This window comes from Epinephelus lanceolatus, chromosome 8, assembly GCF_041903045.1.
Source record: "Epinephelus lanceolatus isolate andai-2023 chromosome 8, ASM4190304v1, whole genome shotgun sequence".
NCBI lineage: Eukaryota > Metazoa > Chordata > Actinopteri > Perciformes > Serranidae > Epinephelus > Epinephelus lanceolatus.
The window spans coordinates 39,042,574-39,060,390 of record NC_135741.1 but is presented as its reverse complement, the minus strand read 5'-3'; the positions used below and the strand labels follow the sequence as shown (position 1 = coordinate 39,060,390).

The 17,817-nt window shown below is 40.1% G+C and overlaps 1 protein-coding gene across 1 annotated transcript in view; it reads right to left on the bottom strand.

The window, feature by feature from the left end:
• Positions 1-17,817, bottom strand: part of col20a1 (collagen type XX alpha 1 chain) — a 50,873-nt gene that overhangs the window by 12,925 nt on the left and 20,131 nt on the right. Inside the window, exons 8-26 of the mRNA XM_033629259.2 lie at positions 16,358-16,477; positions 16,050-16,214; positions 15,775-15,933; positions 15,440-15,612; positions 14,935-15,064; positions 12,999-13,144; positions 12,394-12,523; positions 12,034-12,173; positions 8,985-9,111; positions 8,635-8,774; positions 8,292-8,424; positions 6,204-6,349; positions 5,889-6,018; positions 3,718-3,834; positions 3,455-3,601; positions 3,132-3,188; positions 2,828-2,866; positions 2,552-2,690; positions 741-883 (exon numbers count right to left, since the gene is read on the bottom strand). Coding sequence (XP_033485150.2) covers positions 741-883; positions 2,552-2,690; positions 2,828-2,866; positions 3,132-3,188; positions 3,455-3,601; positions 3,718-3,834; positions 5,889-6,018; positions 6,204-6,349; positions 8,292-8,424; positions 8,635-8,774; positions 8,985-9,111; positions 12,034-12,173; positions 12,394-12,523; positions 12,999-13,144; positions 14,935-15,064; positions 15,440-15,612; positions 15,775-15,933; positions 16,050-16,214; positions 16,358-16,477 — 2,481 coding nt within the window. The remainder of the gene's footprint in view (positions 1-740; positions 884-2,551; positions 2,691-2,827; positions 2,867-3,131; positions 3,189-3,454; positions 3,602-3,717; positions 3,835-5,888; positions 6,019-6,203; positions 6,350-8,291; positions 8,425-8,634; positions 8,775-8,984; positions 9,112-12,033; positions 12,174-12,393; positions 12,524-12,998; positions 13,145-14,934; positions 15,065-15,439; positions 15,613-15,774; positions 15,934-16,049; positions 16,215-16,357; positions 16,478-17,817) is intronic.

The window sequence follows — 17,817 nt, the reverse complement described above, 5'->3', positions numbered from 1 at the left end:
ATAAATAAATAATTTTACCCCTTTTGTGGATTTTGGCTGTTTACAACACATATCAACTAATTTCATGTTTCATCTGTAGTTAGATTTTATCACAGTGAAATGATCTAACTTGTTTTAAGATACTGAAAAACTCCCAAAGCAACTTTCATAATCACTTATTTTCATTGTCAATTATTGTGCTGATTATTTTCTCAACAAATTTTTCTGCCTGTGAAATTTCAGACTTAGTGAAAAAATGAATTTTCTAAAGCACAAGACCTTTAAATGCCTTGTTTTGTCCGACAAACACTCCAAAATCCAAAGATATTCAGCTTATTATTACATTTGACAAAGACAAGCTGAAAGCCAAAAACTGAGAAGCTTAAATTAAACAATGTTTCGTAATGTTGCTTGAAATAAGACTTTTTATATCAGAATAATTATTTTTCTGTTGATTATTAATCAACTGATTAATTAATCATTTCAGCTCTTTATAAAACCATAACTTAGATGGAAATGTGAAGTGCTGTCCTGCTGTGGATTTCTGCTAAAGGCGGCTGCAGTGCGGCGCTGCTATGTTCAGAAAAAGTGAACCTGAGGCCGTCTTGTTGGGGAGTTGTACCTTGTATTATTTCCATGTGACAAATCAATGATTGACTGATTGAAATTGTTGTCCTAACACGTCATGACAGTTGGTCATAAAGTCTTTTCTGAGAATATGAGACTAAAGGGATGAAAACAGATGCAGAAATATAACTCACGGTCAAGCACCACTCCCATCTTGGGCTGGAAGTCGTTGTCAGTGAGCTGCCAGAGAGCGAAAGGCTCCCTGGGTGTTTCCTGCAAGACGCGAAATGCAATGCTGATGGTGTGTTCTGGAGAGAAACCTGCAGGGTGGATAAACCTGGAAGGAGAGAGGGACATAAAGATAAAATTGCATATTGATAGCTCTGTATCAGTCTTTTGAAGTGAGGTCCTCTTCATCACGCTCATTGACTATATCATGTGTCAAACACGCCTGGCTGTTCTGAGGGAATCCAGTAGACCTCCTTTTACCACTTTAATTTCACTGAAAACCTGGCTCTTGTTTCATCCAGCTACAATCACCTTCAACCAAAGTCACACCAACTCAGCTTGTGTACCAAACAGTTCGGTTTCTATAGAAACACCAGGAAAATGCAGGTCCTGTGTTTAAATACACCATCAACACCTCCAATTATGATCGATGGAGAGGTGCTGGAGCATGCTGAAAACTCTACTAATCTTGGGTGCATTACCAAAGTGACAGTGGAGCCAAGAGCTAGAATTAACAAAGCTAGTAGTGCCGTCTGTCCGCTCCACCCCATCTGGAAGTTTCAAGTCTGAAGCCTCAAGACAGGAATCAGGCATTACAAGAGCAATATGAAGTCTCTACTGCTGTTGGGCTCTGAGTGCTGGAGGATCATCAAAAATGTATTCCACAACACATCTGCTGAAACTGTCACTACATCCATTCAGTATTACACGAGTCAGATAGTCTGTGAAAAAATCACGTTCCTCCTCCTCGTGGTGTTTCTGATAGTATTTGCTAGAATCCACTGTGGCTGAACCAAAACAACCAATCAGAGCTGAGAAGTCTCTAAAGCAGCTGTCAATCACTGCTCATGAACTGCGGTCAAACTGAGCATCGTTGATCAGATATGAAACAAGATTCTGTTAACATATTGCCTTTTTCTCACCTCAAATGTTTTCAGAAACATATTTTAGCGTACTGTTTAGCTATGAAAGTTTGTTCCGGCCGGTGGGCAGTGCATTGTTTTGGCTTGACTGTTTCCAACATGGCAGCCGGGTCACAAGCCCTCTGCGGGTCACAAGGTCTTTCACAGATTATCTGTCTCATGTACTACTGCAGCAGTTCTGGTAAATATGACAAAAGTTATTTTTATAAAAATTACAAACTACAGCTTTAATTGTCTGTTGGTGTTGATTCAGTCACTTTCTGTGACACCCTGATGCCACAGTAGATCTCTAATCAGTGTTGGAGTAGCAGTTAGCCAGTGTTATTCTTACAAAGTGTTTCTTAATTATTTCCTGAGTAACTGCCATTTCCTTAAAATGATGCTGGAGTGAGTGAGCATGTTCCAGTCCTCCATCTTTATGTCTCTTCCTCACATCACTCTCTTTTCATGTTGTGAAAAACAACCTCTGTGGATCCACCATTTTTCTTCACATATATTTGGGACACAGTATTGACTCTTTAACGGATTAGGATTTGATTGCTTTGGCTGTATCTGGAATTTCTTTTATAGCCACAAAGGCTGCATGACATTGCATATTCAACTTTGTAGTATGCATGTAGCATGAACACAGCTGAACAAACACCACTCAATGAAGGTAACCAAGTCTGTATTGAAGGGAATGTTCACTGCACTGCAATCCTTATCAACAGCTATATAGCGGAATGTTAGTAATCATTCAAATATAATTATATTACTTAATATGGGGCTGCATTTATGGTTACTGGTGTATTAATACAAACAAAAATATGAAAAGAAGCAGAGAGTGAATAGAAAGCAGGAGGAGATGATCTCACTTAGTGCTCTGTGTCAGCTGGACGTCTCTATACAGAGTGTAGGTGGGGAGCGTGTTGAAGACAAAAGGCTCGGCTGCCACGCCCTCCACAGACGAGTGAGCTCTCTGAGTCAGACCAAATGCTTCCATCATGTCAAATCCTGAGACAAAAACCACATGACAGGCAGAAAATTAGGTGTATCATTCAACACTACATGGTGACAGTTTATTTTCCAAAATCTGATTTTATCTGAATGAGCCTTTTTTTGCAGTCATGTGAGAGGACAGCTTGCCTCACCTTTAACAATGTTGTTTCTGATGGTGACTTCAGGGCAGACTGTAACACAACAGGGTAGTGTTGAATCATTGTGAACAAGGCAAAGACACCATTGATTTAGAAGATTTTTTGCAGCTGAAAAAAAAATCTGAAAGTCTCACTATGGGCACCTCACTACACTAAAACAAATGTGAAAATTGATGAAGGACCATTTGATAAGATTACATCTCAAATAAGTTAATATGACATACAAAAGCACTGCATCACAATATGTAGCAGACTTACTCATATGAATGAATACAATTAGAATATGATCATGGGTCACCTTCATTGTGGATGGGGTACATTCTGGGATGGATGGGAATTCTGGCAGGAGCTGTGGCTGTAAAAGGAAGAAATAAAACCAGTCATTTAACACACAACTAAAATCTTCAGACTTTTACAGATTTTTCTTCAAGGATTATTCACTGACTGTATCAATCTAAACATACAATTACTTTCACAACTACTGAGTGATTTGATTACATTCCATTGAAAAGCAGCTTAGAAATAATTTATCTATAATCTATTTAATAAGATAATTTAAAAATAAGCAGGTTTTGGCATTTCTGGTAAACTAACTCTACCATCACTGTGATCAGGTCAGACCTGTTGGATGGAGAATGGAGACGGCAGTGCCCTCTGCTGAGCCCAGAAGTGAGTGCACGCTGATGCGATACAGAGTCTCTGGTTCCAGATCAGTGAAACAGTGGCTGCTGCTGGACTCATCGACAGTTTGTTCCTTTGTTTGCTTGTCTATACACAATGCACACACAAACAGACAGACAGGATGCAGATTAACTAATGTAGTTTCTGAGACAGCCATCTGTACCCAGAGTGTGACTGTTACTATGATATTTACAATAAGTTACCTTTAACAGACTGTATGACAATACGATATCCATCGACAGCAGACACAGGTCTCCAAGACACACAGATACTGGAGTGGTCTGACCTGACCACACTCACACTGCTAACCCTCAGACTGGCTGGATGGAGAGACAGACAGACAGATTGGTAAAATGGAAAGCTGATGAGCAGAAAGGCAAGAAATCAGATTTAAAGACACAACAGCCAGAAGAGAACAGCCTCATTTTACATTTGACTTTATGATATTCACCAGGGCCAGTATGTATGAAACCTCGAAGACATAGTCTTAAGAATGGTCAGAAACTAGTACTGAGAAGCTTTGTTTAGAAAAGCTAAGGTGTTGTAAAATAAGGACTGAACTTGAGGCAGTTTATCAGATTTTTTCAGCTCCCTATGGAGCCACAAAATTTCATGATAAACAGACCCTTGGCTCGCCCACGATAACAGAATGGTACCCGAGCCGGACCTGATTGACCATAATAAAATGTGGACCTGAACCTGTACAGGTCCCAGGTCTGGTCTCGCGTCTGGGTAGACCCATGAAGAGCTCTAATTTGATGTGTAAGATGCCCTTGAAGTATAACCATCATTTTTTATATCCTACACTCCTATGTTTCAATATATTGAAGTATGAATACACAAGAATAAAGTTAAGTATATATATTTTCTTTAATCTCCACTAGAAGGTGTTAACTTATAATCACAATATAATGCATTATAACATGATTGTAATGTATTGTAACTATAAGAATTATAACACAGTACAACCCCCTCCAAAAATGTCAGTGAGAAGCAGTTATGAAGTACTTTAATACTTGACCTTATAAGTCATTTTAAAATGCTTAAGACTGTGTTGTGATGATTGTTATAAAGCATTTTACACATATTTTTGAATGTTTATAACAACAATTGTACGGAGCAATAAACAGATTGTAACACATTATAAGTATTTTTATAATGCCTTATATACTTGGGCCTCATAAAAACTGTTGTTGTTGCTGTTTAAAACTCACCAGAGCTATTCTACAGCCCAGTAAATGCACAGCAATAAAGAGCTTTGTATTATGTGAAGATTAGGAAGAAGAATCCCACCAACATGCAGGCATTTCAATTTATTCATGCTGAATCTATCTTGTTATAACTTGAATGATTTCAGCTTTTTGCTGTTATGTTGTGTGGGTATTGGGTCAGAATTTATTTTTGTTGTCAAGTTATCATATTTTTTTCTTGAATATATTTTCTTTGTATGCCCTCTGCCTCTGTGCATGTGATGCTGCCATCTACTGGCAACTCCTTACTAACTTGGAAGACCTCTGGGGTCCTCTTAAATGATGCATGAATCGACCATTTGATGAAGGTGTGCATGGTGAACACTGGGGTGCAAAGTTGGAATATTCATGTTAAACGGTTTATCAATAAAATAGAGTAAAGAAGGGGTCAGACTTGGTAAGTATTCACTTCTACCTACTCCTTGGCAGACATTAAATACTTACTGTGTTCAATAAATATATTTGCTGGGTATTCTTGTTTTGTTTTCCTACTTAAAAAATGAATATTAATTTTTTTTTATGTGTGGAATAAAATTTAATTTAATTCTGATGCACTTGAGGTCAAAGTGTTACCCTGAGCACCTTTACACATACCAGCCCTGGCTTTTGAGAAATGAAATGTCAACATCCTTTTCTTGTCTTCCTGTGCGGTAAGGTAACATGGCAGGAGAAATTATGTTGACTGATATGAGGACCAATGAAAAGTTGATGGCGGGTTTTTATCATATGGACTGTGGCATAGTCAATAACAACAATAACATGTTAACAAAACAAGTGCATATGTTTATTTTTGTTTGTAGTTTAGTTGACTAAACACATGTATATTTTTATTGGGGCAATGTAGTTTTTTTAAGATTATTTATTTGTCACGTATGAAATATATATAGGTGTACTGTGATGTTTTCCCACCGTCTTCTAAGGAAATAGAACTAGTGATATTTTATATGTTCCTTTACCCTTACCTTACCCACCTTAAATATGACCTTTCTTCTTTATCAATCTACCAGTGTCTTACCATTTAGCATAAAATCTGACATAAGTTTAATTTAGTTATTATTATTATTTATTTACTTATTCTTTTTTTTCCCAAAAAGCCATGTGTTTTCTTTCAGTGTCTGACTCACTGGTTTTGCCCTGAGCTGAACCGCTGCCTCCTTCTCTGTTGCGGTACTCAGCAGTGACCAGGATGCTGTAACGTGTATCAGGCTGTAACGACTCCAGCACCACCCGCTTTTCACCACCTTGGACCAACACCTGTAAACAACAAAGCCACTTTTCAAAGTCAAGCTTTTAACGTGACACATCCATCTGTCGACACAGTGACAGAGTTAATTTGCAGTTTTTGGAAGTCTCTGTGACCCCTGGGAGGCACTGTAATTTACTGTCTAACAGGATGAAGGACAAAGCGGTCAAAGAGGTGGCGATTATGGCCCACTTACAGTGCTGTCCTGGGTTTCAGCTGCAGTCAGGGCAGTGTATGTCACACGATACTGAAGAACGTGAGCATTGGGAGGTACCCAGCTGACTACCATGCTGACCGCTGTCTCCTCTGAGACCGATATGCTGGATGGGCCTCCACCAGACACTGCAGGGACAAAATACAATATTACAGATATTCAAACTCACTACAAGGAAATCTTTATTGATGACAGATGAGAAATATGTCCATAATGAGGAGACATCTGGCTTACAACTGGTCTCTGCCTGTGAAACATTAAAAAAAACTAACAGACTGGGAATCTGATGGAAAGCAGTGGAAATGAAGAGCACAGAGCATTCTACAGAAGTTCAAGATAAAGTAATGTATAAATTAGGAAAAGGCTACAAAATATTATCCAAGTGTCTGGATATCCCAGTAAGCACTGCTGGATCATAGTAAGGTAATGAAAACTGCATTGCAACACCCTGGCACTGCCCAGATGAGACTGTCCCTCAAAACTATGTGTCTGGGCAAGGAGACTGTGAGGGAAGCCACCAGCAATCAAACAATCACTTTGAAGGAGCTAGAGTTCAGTCACTGTGAAGGTGTACCAGGAAACCATATCAAGAGGTTCACATAAAACTGGCTTTTATGGGAGGGTGGGTAGAAAGAAGCCATTAATCAAGAACTGGAATATCCGCCTCATGGTTTGACACCTCCACCAATCCTGTCAAGTTGCAGTTTACATCTATGTCTGTCCAGTCTCATACAATATATGGAGTGAAGACTCTTGACGGAATTTAATGCAGGACGTTAGATGTCTTTTTTTAGTGAAATTGAAATTGACATGTATGATCATTTCAGTGAAAAATTTTAAGTGAGAAACCTGCTGTCTTCACTTAGAAACTGTATTTACAGAAGAGGAAAGGAGTGATTGAGAGCTTCATCAGAGAGCTTCATCACATGGTGCAATGACAATCAGCTGAAGCTCCATATCAGCAAAACCAATGAGCCTCTCGTGGACCATTAAAGGAAAAGGGCAGAACACAAAGTTGTAGCCATGACAGGTGACAATACTTAAAAAATGAATGTTGCTGCAAAGTAGCTACAAATTATAAAACATGGTTGCTTCACACATGTCTTCAATCAGGCAGCACAGTAGAACCATACAATAAGCATAGTTTCAAGGTGAGCACCCAAGGTTAGTGTCACCAATTCAGTGTCTGACCAAATGTCTCTTCCTCTGTTCCTGAATTATGATGTTGAGTAATGGCAAGAAAAGTGTTTGCAGAACATTATGATGTCACAGTGGATTTGACCTTTGAACTTCTGGATATAAAATGTTATGTTGCCCTGATGACATCATTTGGAGCCAGAATCTGTGCAGTAGTGATCGCTGCAAGTACTGAGTTCCTGCCCATACACCCATCCAACCAATCATGAGCAGTGCCACTGATAGCAAGCATAGTAACTGGCACAAACAGCTGTCAATCATGACCTCTCGTTTTTAACATCAAATTACTAGTTATAAACAAAGTTAGAAAAACGAACACTCGAACACACATATCAGTGTGACAACAACTACCTAAAATGACAGAAACTATCATTGGGAAAGATGTATTTGATTTTTTAGTTTGGCCCATGTCTGTTCCAGACCCCTTGAAGGGGGCGGAGTTTATGACCTATACTGCAACCAGCCACGGGGGGGGGAGATCAAGATGTTTTGGCTTCACTTTTGGGGAGCTGTATTGTCATTCATCTTTATACATGGGCAATGTATTTAACACAGAACCAGGCAATGTATTCAGCACCATTATTTCCTTTTCTAAGTTTCTGTAGGTGGAGCTCTTTACTTTGTCAGTTTTGCCATGGAGAATATCAATGCTCTTCTGTTACATGCTACCCAGTTCTCTTTCTGTAAATTCAAAACAACCTGGACATGTCAAATGTATCTTTCCTTGTTCACTGAAGGAGTTTCTTTTAAAGAAAACGACATAGCCAGTTCATATTAAGGGACATAATTTATCTCTCCAATGCTGCAGACAGTATTTTAGTGTATTAGTGTATAGTGTGTGATTTTGTTTGTGTATGGGTGTGTGTGACTCACAGGTGCTGTAGCGTATGGCCACAGCTTCACTCTGAGCTCCATCTCCATAAAGTGCAGACAGAGAGATCTGGTACTCCTTTTCGTCCTCCACCCCCTCCAGGATTGCCCCCTCACTCTCACCACTCACCCTCAGCTAAAACAAACAGTAAAGAGCAACACTTCATTTATATCATATAGGCTAGTAATCAATATAACACATTTACTCAGTCTTATACTATCTTTAACGTGCATTTTCATGCTTTATTACGTAAAGTGCTTTGAGTTGCACTTGCTGTGTGAACTGTGCTCTACAAATAAAGTTATTATAATTATTATTATCATTATACACTCCATCCATCTCCACCTGTCTCAGGTCTCCCCCGCTGAGGGAAATCCACTTGATGAGATAAGAGACAACATCATCGGCTGCAGCTTCCCAGCGGACGGTGATATCACTGCCTGAGAAATTAGTCACCCTGAGGTCTGTTGGGGCAGGCACCTTCACTAGGAGAGAAGGAAAATGTGTCAGGAAAAAGAAAGAGAGACTTTAGTCTGATATGATTTTTTTTCATTCACATTTAATTCAATGTTTCCTCTCATTGCTGTGCTGTTACACAAGACTACATCCATTCTTCAAAGGAAATAAAAGATGATGTCTTTGAGCAACTAAGACTTGTGTGTGCATGTGTGTGTGTGTGAGTGAGTGTGTCTTACGTGTGGTGACGTTGCTGGTGAGTGCTGCAGAAAGGCCTTGTGGGTAGTGAGACTGGACTGAAACCAGGTATCTAGACAGAGAGGAAAGGTTCTGCACCAGCACTGAGTTCAGTCCTGTTACCTCCACCTGGAAAGAGAGCAAATGATACTGACTATGGCTGCACTTACATGGTCCATTCACACATAATGAATGTGATTGATAGTCCAAACAAAATTTTGAAAAAGACTGGCAAAGGTCCTGTACTTGGCACTACTATTGGTTTACTGTTGTAGCAACACTTCCATTGGAATGTAATGTGACTGAAGCAAAGTTATATCAAGTGCTTGTGACTGGCAAAGTATTAGAGAAGTGGGTCTTTTCAGATGAACAGCTATGGCTTGACTCAAATAGGTGATGACAGAGAGTAACGGTCTTTTAACTGTGCACACAGGTTAAAAGCCCGGGGGAACAGATAGATAAACATTATAGGGAAACGATATTTGGAGGACTGTTCTGTCAAGTTGCACTCAAGTGTAATCCTTCAGGTACAATAAAACTTCTGATATGGACTTCGGATCTTCAGAAAATAAGGAGTGGAGGTTAAATAATATTAAGGTAGGCTAGTTCCATTTGTTATTTATGACCACTGAATGAAAGAAGAGATTCATAATTGGTGTCAGAAAAATAGTTTACTGTAACACATGTCCTGTCCTGTACGCTGCACATAACAGAATGGCAGTCAGACACTCAGAGCTGTGTGTAAATGAGACACTGTTTGATGGTTAATGTATAACTCATATGATGAAGTACAGACGATATGTTTATACTTAAACAATCAAAGAGGAATTGTATAATGGCTAACATGCTGTGACTCGCTTGTTTTCAGTCTGCTGAGAACAGTACATGTGATACAATCATTGCTTTTTTGGCGCCAGTCATTAGTCTGTTCGTTCAATTGTTGATGTGGCAATACATTTCAAAATTTATGAACCAACATTTTTTCTGTTAGTTCTGCCGTACAGTGTTTTACATTTAGCAGTTACAGTCTTATTCAGATTATGAGTGAAATAAAAGGCTCCATGTAAACACAACTTGTGAGTATAAAAAGAGAAACAAGAAACAAAGGAAAGAATCCATTAAATGATTTTCGGCCCCATTTAAAAGTTCTATAGCACATGGTCTAAAGTGCATGGTGCAAATGCATTTAGGGCTTGTCTAACTCCACTTTGCTAGTTAAATGGCATATAATCTGGGTGCAAAATAAGGGGCAAAGAGGTTGTACTTAAGTCCCTTAATTAATCATAGGTGTGTTTTGATCATAACATGAATTCAACTAATCTGAATGTTGTCTTCCAATTCACCTAGACGAGATGGTGTATCATCTCTATGCAACAGCACAAGAGCTGTTCTTGTGCACAAATTCACACATATCCCACGAAACCATGAGCCAGTAATTCATGAATAGCCGTCATATTGTGGAAAGCTGTGATCACGCAATAAATGTGCTGACAGGAGTGAAGACGGATGCTGAGATTGTTGCAGGAATGAGTCCAAAAACCTGGAAATACCGACTCCCTCGTCTCAGTTAGGTCAGGGTTTTTTTGTTAGCTGCCTGAAATAAGGTCTGTGGTTAACACAAGTTTAGAGATTTCATGTTTTGTTCAACGATACTCGGCACTCTGTTAATTTTCAAACTCACTTTAGATTAAACCATGCCCACTTTTGCATAACGAAAGCTGGCTGCAAGACACCAAGGCTGGATAATTAGCTACCAGCCCACTTCTAGCCAGCATCATCAAAAGAAAGTGCTGATAACTAGCTTGTGCACCCATGGAAGTACTACATGGAGAAGTGAGCAGTTTTCTGCTGAGAGTATCGAATAATAGCAGTAATATCACTGCAGAAAATATTGTGGGGCATTTAAGCAGCAAAACCAAGAACTGTAGTTTTATTCTTGACAGAGGAAACAGAACAACTTTTAGCTTCTGAAATAATCAATGAAATTACGACGCTCCTTGTTAATGTGCCCAGCCTCTCTCTTAATGGGGAGTAGGACAGCAGCTCTGCCACCTTCACATTTTAAAGAATTAATATTTTCTTTATTAATAATTTATTATCTCACCCAGTGGCAAACCATCCATGTGTCCCTGTGTGTTTAACAAGCAGAGTGTATGAGCATGTGATGATGTTTTGGTCAGTAGCAATACACCAACAATGCACCTCACCACACCTCATTTTAAGACCTGCACACAAGTACATTTGCTAATTAAACAACATGGGCACTGGCCGTAAATATGGAAACTGTGTCAATCTGAAATTAGCAATGACAGTTGTGCTGTGCTGTGTGCCACTTCGGCCAGGCGTAAGATAGGGCTCTTTATTTCCTTGACAAGGTGTTGATGCGCAAGATTTAGTGTTGTGACGTTCACGAACGAACCGATTCTATTGAACGGCTCGTTAACATGAACGATGGGAACGGAGTCGCAGCTTTACACACATACAAACAGTTTGTATAAAGGGTAAATCCAAAATAGTGATGTCACTGTCAAAGCAGAGTGATATGGCGCAACCTTGTGGAATACTTACAATGAATCCAGATCAGACTTTAAAATCTAGTCCACACATGTCAAATGAGGTTATAATCAATATTTCAGAATAATTCAAACTCAGATATTGGTGGGATATCTAATTTTGTATTATTTTGTTCCAAATCTTACCCCATCATACCTCCCAGTGATTATTTCCAAGATAAAATGAGTTACCACCAGGCTGGCTTCTTAAAACTTAATAAATATAAAAATCAGTCCAATGAGCCAGTTTTTTGAACGGCTCTTTGAAAGGAACGGCTCACCAAGATCCGGCTCCCCTCAAAGAGCCATCCCATCTCTAGCAAGATTATCTTTGTTAAAAAAAAAAAAAAAGTAGTAGTACTGAACCCACTGAGAGACAAACTGCAGAATTTCAATCAATTCATACACATGTCTCTGAGAGTAAAGGCGCAATCTCAGTTCTAGGGACAGTTAGAGACAAAAGGCTTGTAATTTGACACCACTGTGCCCTGGAAGTTACCTGCTTGACGTCACTGCCGTGGTTGGTGCTGTAGGTGATTCTGTGGCCAGGGACGTCCACAGCTCCAGGAGCCCAGCTCACCTTTAGCATACTGTGGGTGACCATTGGGAACTGAACACTCACTGGTGGTGGGAGAGGGACTGTGGGGAGTGACAGTAGAATAAAAAGTGAGGGATGAAGAGGATGAATGTGATGAAAGACAAATGATTAGGGTACTTAATTGATTTATGAGTGCCACTGAGAAGTTACTGTGCTAGAGATGTTGATAACAGAGAAGCAAGAGGGAATAGTGATAAAGGAAGATCTGTAAGAACTTAAAGGAATATTTCATCCCCCAAACATTTGTGGGGAATGTCTTACATGTGGTGGCAACAGCAGTGACAGGGTCGCTGGGATCCTCATCATACAGAGCATAAAGAGTGACAGAGTAGTCTGTTGCCGGCAGTAACCCTGCCAGCTCCACCACTGTCTGGTCTGCACTGAATTTCTCCTGCAGCAACACAGAAACAAAATGCAAAGGTGGAGTTAGTAGTATGTTAGGATTCTCTCTGCCTGCATTAGTGTGTGGTGAAACAGTAATAATGTAATAAGCCTGCAATGCTATATGTGGCATGTGTACTATATCACATCTGTATTTAAGAGACAGATGACATTAGGCTATCTCCAGTGAGGTGCATACTTTATATTGCAGTTAACACATTGTTCTGAGTACATATCACATGTAAGCTGCTGCAGCATTCTTGCTCTTCTTTGCCCTGTACATTATGTTTTCACCTACCTCCTTACTTGTTGCCGATACGCTTTTCTGTCTGCTGACTACCCTGCTTATTGCTGGCTTATATTAATTTACTTATGATTAAAAATCACATTTGCGTGATACATGTGTAAACCATCATTTGTACCTTTCACTCTCCTCCCTGCACACTCATTCACTGCAGAAAGTAAAAGAGAGATCCAGTTCTCACCTCCTTGGCATCGTCGGGCTCTCCGTGGTTGAGTGCTGAATACAGGATCATGTACTGTGTTGCACCGGGCGCTGCACCCCAACTCACTCGCAGCATGCTGTAAGAGGAAGGAGTCACCTCCAGGTTGGCAGGCATGGCCAGTGGCACTGAAGTGGCACCAAGAGACAGGAAGCAATATAAAAAAGTATATGGTCAATATAGGTGATATTTGATTTTTCTGAAGTACCACACAGTCACAATGAGCAATGGCTTGATGAAAGCAGGGCACAAGTGTCTTGCTAAATGATATACATCTGTTCATAACTGTACATAGGCACAATACAGAGTGAGACTGTACCCTGTTGTGTCACAGACAAGCTTTCTAATCAGGAGCCCAGTTTGCCTTTGCTCACCTCTCCGGGTCACAACCAGTGCCATCATCAGGCCTGGGCGTCCAAAGTTTCAGCCCTGAATGTCTTATAAATAGCCATGGATCTAAATATATAGGTTATATATAGTTTTCAAAAATTAGGTCTAACTTTTTTTAAAAAAAAGCCTTGGATCAAATTATCTGTCCCTCTGTTCATATTTGTATGTACTTAGTTACATTCCACCACTGTTACCATCAATACATGCACTGTTTTTCCTGTACAACTACTGATATTTCTCTTATTACAATTAATCTGGAAAGAAAAAAGTTTTTGAGGGTAATCAAAGTGCCAGAGTGCATACAAAGCATCACAGAGCTTGTCTACCACACACAAAAAATCCTGTGAAAGGATCCCAGACTAAGCCCCCAGTGTCCTCAAATTTTAGAAACACCCCAGAACACCCAAACACTGCCAGAACAAAACTTGCAAAACAGTTAAAAGGGAAATATGCCCATTTTCAAAATTCATACATGCTATTCCCATGAGAGTCCAAAAATATTTAACATGAACAACTCCATTCCAAATCCAAAATCCAGAGTGCCAAATCTCAAATTTGTGATGTTATCATGTACAAATCCTGGAGCTGCTGTACAGATAATGAGCTGGGAAAGATAATAGAAATAGAAGGGGAGAAGAACAGACTTTCCCATTCAAATAAATGTTGCAGGATGGTTAGATTTGTGGGGTGTCTGTGGCTCTCAGCCCCAAATGAGTTAGTTCCTACTGAAAATGCAAATCTGTGAAAACAGATCATGAAAAAATACTAGATGATATCCTCAAACAGGTGGGCACATGAGGAGATGGAGCATTTGTTGGGGACTAACTTAAGCTGCAGACTTTGATGTAACAGTGAGTATTTGAGGCAGCAGGAGGTGCATGTGGGACTAAGACAATATAAACTACAGTGTGTGTTCATGCTAATGATACAGATGTGTCTTTAATAGTTATTGGACATCAATGGAATCTGTCACTCTATGACAGTGAGGAATAAGATACTAATGTAAGACGTGTTAGTAGGATCAATTGGTTTTGGTCTTTTCATGGAATTTTGATGAAAAAAAAAAAAAAAGAATATAATTCCACTCATCCTTTAACTGAAGCCTTTCATCCAGATGGGAAAAAAGGTGCAGAGATGCACCATTGCAGTAATGCAAGTACAAGTGATACACTGACAAACAAAAACGTGTGACGAATGACTGATCAACAAACAAATGAATCCCTTAAAGGGGTAGTTACCTGTAGTGCTATTTATCAGTCTAGATTTTTTGGTGAGGGTTGCAGAATGTTGGAGATATAGGCCATAGAGATATCTTCCTCCTTTCTAATATAATGAAATGAGATGGCCCACTGCTTGTGGAAAAGAAGGCAGACATCTCTATGGCTGATATCTCCAACACATGGCAACTCACACCAAAACAATCTATACTGATAAACAGTTCTACAGGTAAGAAGAAAAAATTGTATTTCTGATTTCGGGGTGAACTGTCTCTTTGAAATACACTATTTAGCAATGATGTCATTCTTACATGTAGTGACAGTTCCTCTGAGTGCCAGGCCAACATTGTTTTCATACACAGGAAAGATTGACACATGGTACAGGGTCTGAGAGGAGAGGCCTTCCAGCAGCACAGTGGACTCTGAGCCAGCCAACACCACCTGGGGACAAAGCATCACTTACAATCAGCCACAAAAATGAAGAGCACTTTTATCATTTAGTATATTGACATTAACTGGTGATGTGAAAATACTATATTCCCATTCCACACAGGACCACACAATTTTTCAGTAACGACACAAATTGTTTTGCTGCCTCTGTCCTCTGACAGCTTTAGCATTGTCTGCTGAAAGAACAGCCTTATACTGTTGCAATCAAGCTCATTTTCCTAGAATTGGGGTATAATGTATAAAACACTGAGGAGGCTGCTGGAATCTGCCATTCTTCATAGTGATGGTCTTGTTTTGCTTGTATCTGTTCATAGGTCTAAAACCTAATGTGATCATAATTCATGTAAACTAAGGTTGTGTTCTGACCTCCTGTGGACTCTGACCCTCGGCACTATGGTAGACCACTCTGTACTGTTGGACTGGCTTAGCAGGACTGGTCCAATGAAGCTTCACTTCTCTGGAGCCCAGTTCAGAGAAACGGAGATCAGTCGGACTGGGGTAGGAGAGGGCTGGGTCTGCTGTGGGTCCAGGCTCCATTCCTGGAGACACAGTCGCAAGAAATCAGCATATTAGACCTCAACAAGATATTTATAATTTGAAAAATGTGCTGCCTTAAAATAAAGTTTGCTTTCACCTATGTGTGTCTGACTAGTTGTTAAGAAAAGACAGCTTAAAGAAAGATAGACAGATAAACTGGTTACGTTTTGAGATGCCACGGTCCTCTATCCTCCCACACAGGATGTGGACCAGTCGCGCCACCAGTTTGCTGAGCAGAGGAAAGTCATTGACATTGTAGACGTTCAGATCCACTGGCTCCGATGCCACTTGTCTCAACTCCGCCTCATCAGCATTCTTTACACCTGAATCCAGCACAGGGAAAGGATGTGACTGGATTGAAGAAAACGCCAAGAAACTGCTAAAAGGTCAAAGTATTGGGCCTGCAAACCACCTCACCATCTCCTCTTTTCAGTCTCACCTACAGCGATGATCTCCACACCAGCATTCTTCAGCCGGTTCGCTGCAGCAATGGCATCATCCTGAGATTTCCCATCAGTCAACAAGACCAAGAAGAACGGTGTGCCTGACCTCGCGCCTGCCTCAGCCCTCATGTTCTCCTCCATGACATGGAGCAGCGCCTGGCCTGGGAGATGCATGCATGTTTAGACATACAGACATACAGTTCATGTACTCTACTGTGTACAGACTGTATGTACTATGTGCATGTATTCTAAAGACAAATGAACGCTAATAGTATCAAAGGTGCACTCTGTGAAGTGTGTTTACCTGTAAATGTGTTTCCTCCCTTATATCTAAAATTCCTTACTGCCTCCAACAGCTGGTCTTTAGTAGTGAAGTTGTTGAGCTGCCATTCTGTGCGGGGGTCTCCGCTGTATTGGGTCAGACCTGGGACAAAAACACATCATTAAACAACATTTTTTTTTATGTTTTTTTGTGGGGCAGACCATTAGATATGTTAAATCCATTATACTTTAAGTGGCTATTTTTTTGTCTTTATCTTTTGTTGCTACATCAGAGCTCTTTAAAACCAAAAGGTAGCAGACAGTATTTTAAAAAGCTCTGGAAGATCAGGAATTGATTGTATTGTATTATGTCACCTTCTAAGAGCAGCAAAAAGAGCATCCCCAGCTGGCCACCAATGTCGTTTTATTGTGATATTTCGTTGAATTTAGATTGTGGCCAAAATTTAATGTTAGAACAACGACTAATGCCAACGTAAATTTGATGTAGAATATGGACGACAGACGACTCTGTTGTTTTGCTGGTTTTAAGTTGTACTGTTCAGTAGCCAAAATCCAATGTCTTCCAAACGTCAGACACCACAGCATCTTTTAGTAGAATAAGCTACGGAGAAAAATTAAACGTATGCACAACGTCATAATGGGTGGCACAGTGATGCATTAGTTAGCACTGTCACCTCACAGCAAGAGGGTTCCTGGTTCAAACCTGAGGTGGGGGGTTCAAAGCCCAGGGTTAAGTTTGTAATAGGGGGTCATAAATATAGCTGTACCTAAGTCATATGAATGACATAATCAATGTTGCAAAGCAGTTGTCTGAAAAGAAAGCCATTACTTACATCATACATGTTGTCACTTCCAGTATAGAGAATGTGAAGTCATCACAACGTGTTAAATCTTTTGGATGGGGGCGCCATCTTGTGAGGAATGCGCTGTTACCTGTGCCTGTGACTGTGGATATGACTTGGCAGTCCAAGGCTGGACTACAGACCTTGATGCACTACCTCCACTTATATATCCTGACAATGTAAACTATTGTTGGTTTTTCTGGACTGAGCACATACACTTTGGTAACAGAGAACATACCTCACAAGATAACGCCCCCCTCCCACACTGCATGACGTACATTTACTTTCTCCATACCCCTTAAAGCCCAAACACAACAAACCGATATCAAAGAATTAGCAGTGACAAAGCTGAGTGTTGCATCGCCTCATGCAGCCTGTGTCTCACCAAAATGTCAAGACAACCAACGTGAACAATAACACAAATAATCCCGAACCATTTCTGCTAAAGAGCTCAATGGCTCAAAAAATTAATCTCGCCTAATACAACAAGTGAGTTTTGATCAGACGCCCTCTTGACTTTAGCAATTTGTTTGCTTTCCTCACTTCCGTTTCTCTTCTTGTACACTGAGCTGAACTGCCAATAAGAGTGATTTCATTAACCAACGGGCTCTGCTGTCTCCAATGACAATTCAGCTTGCTG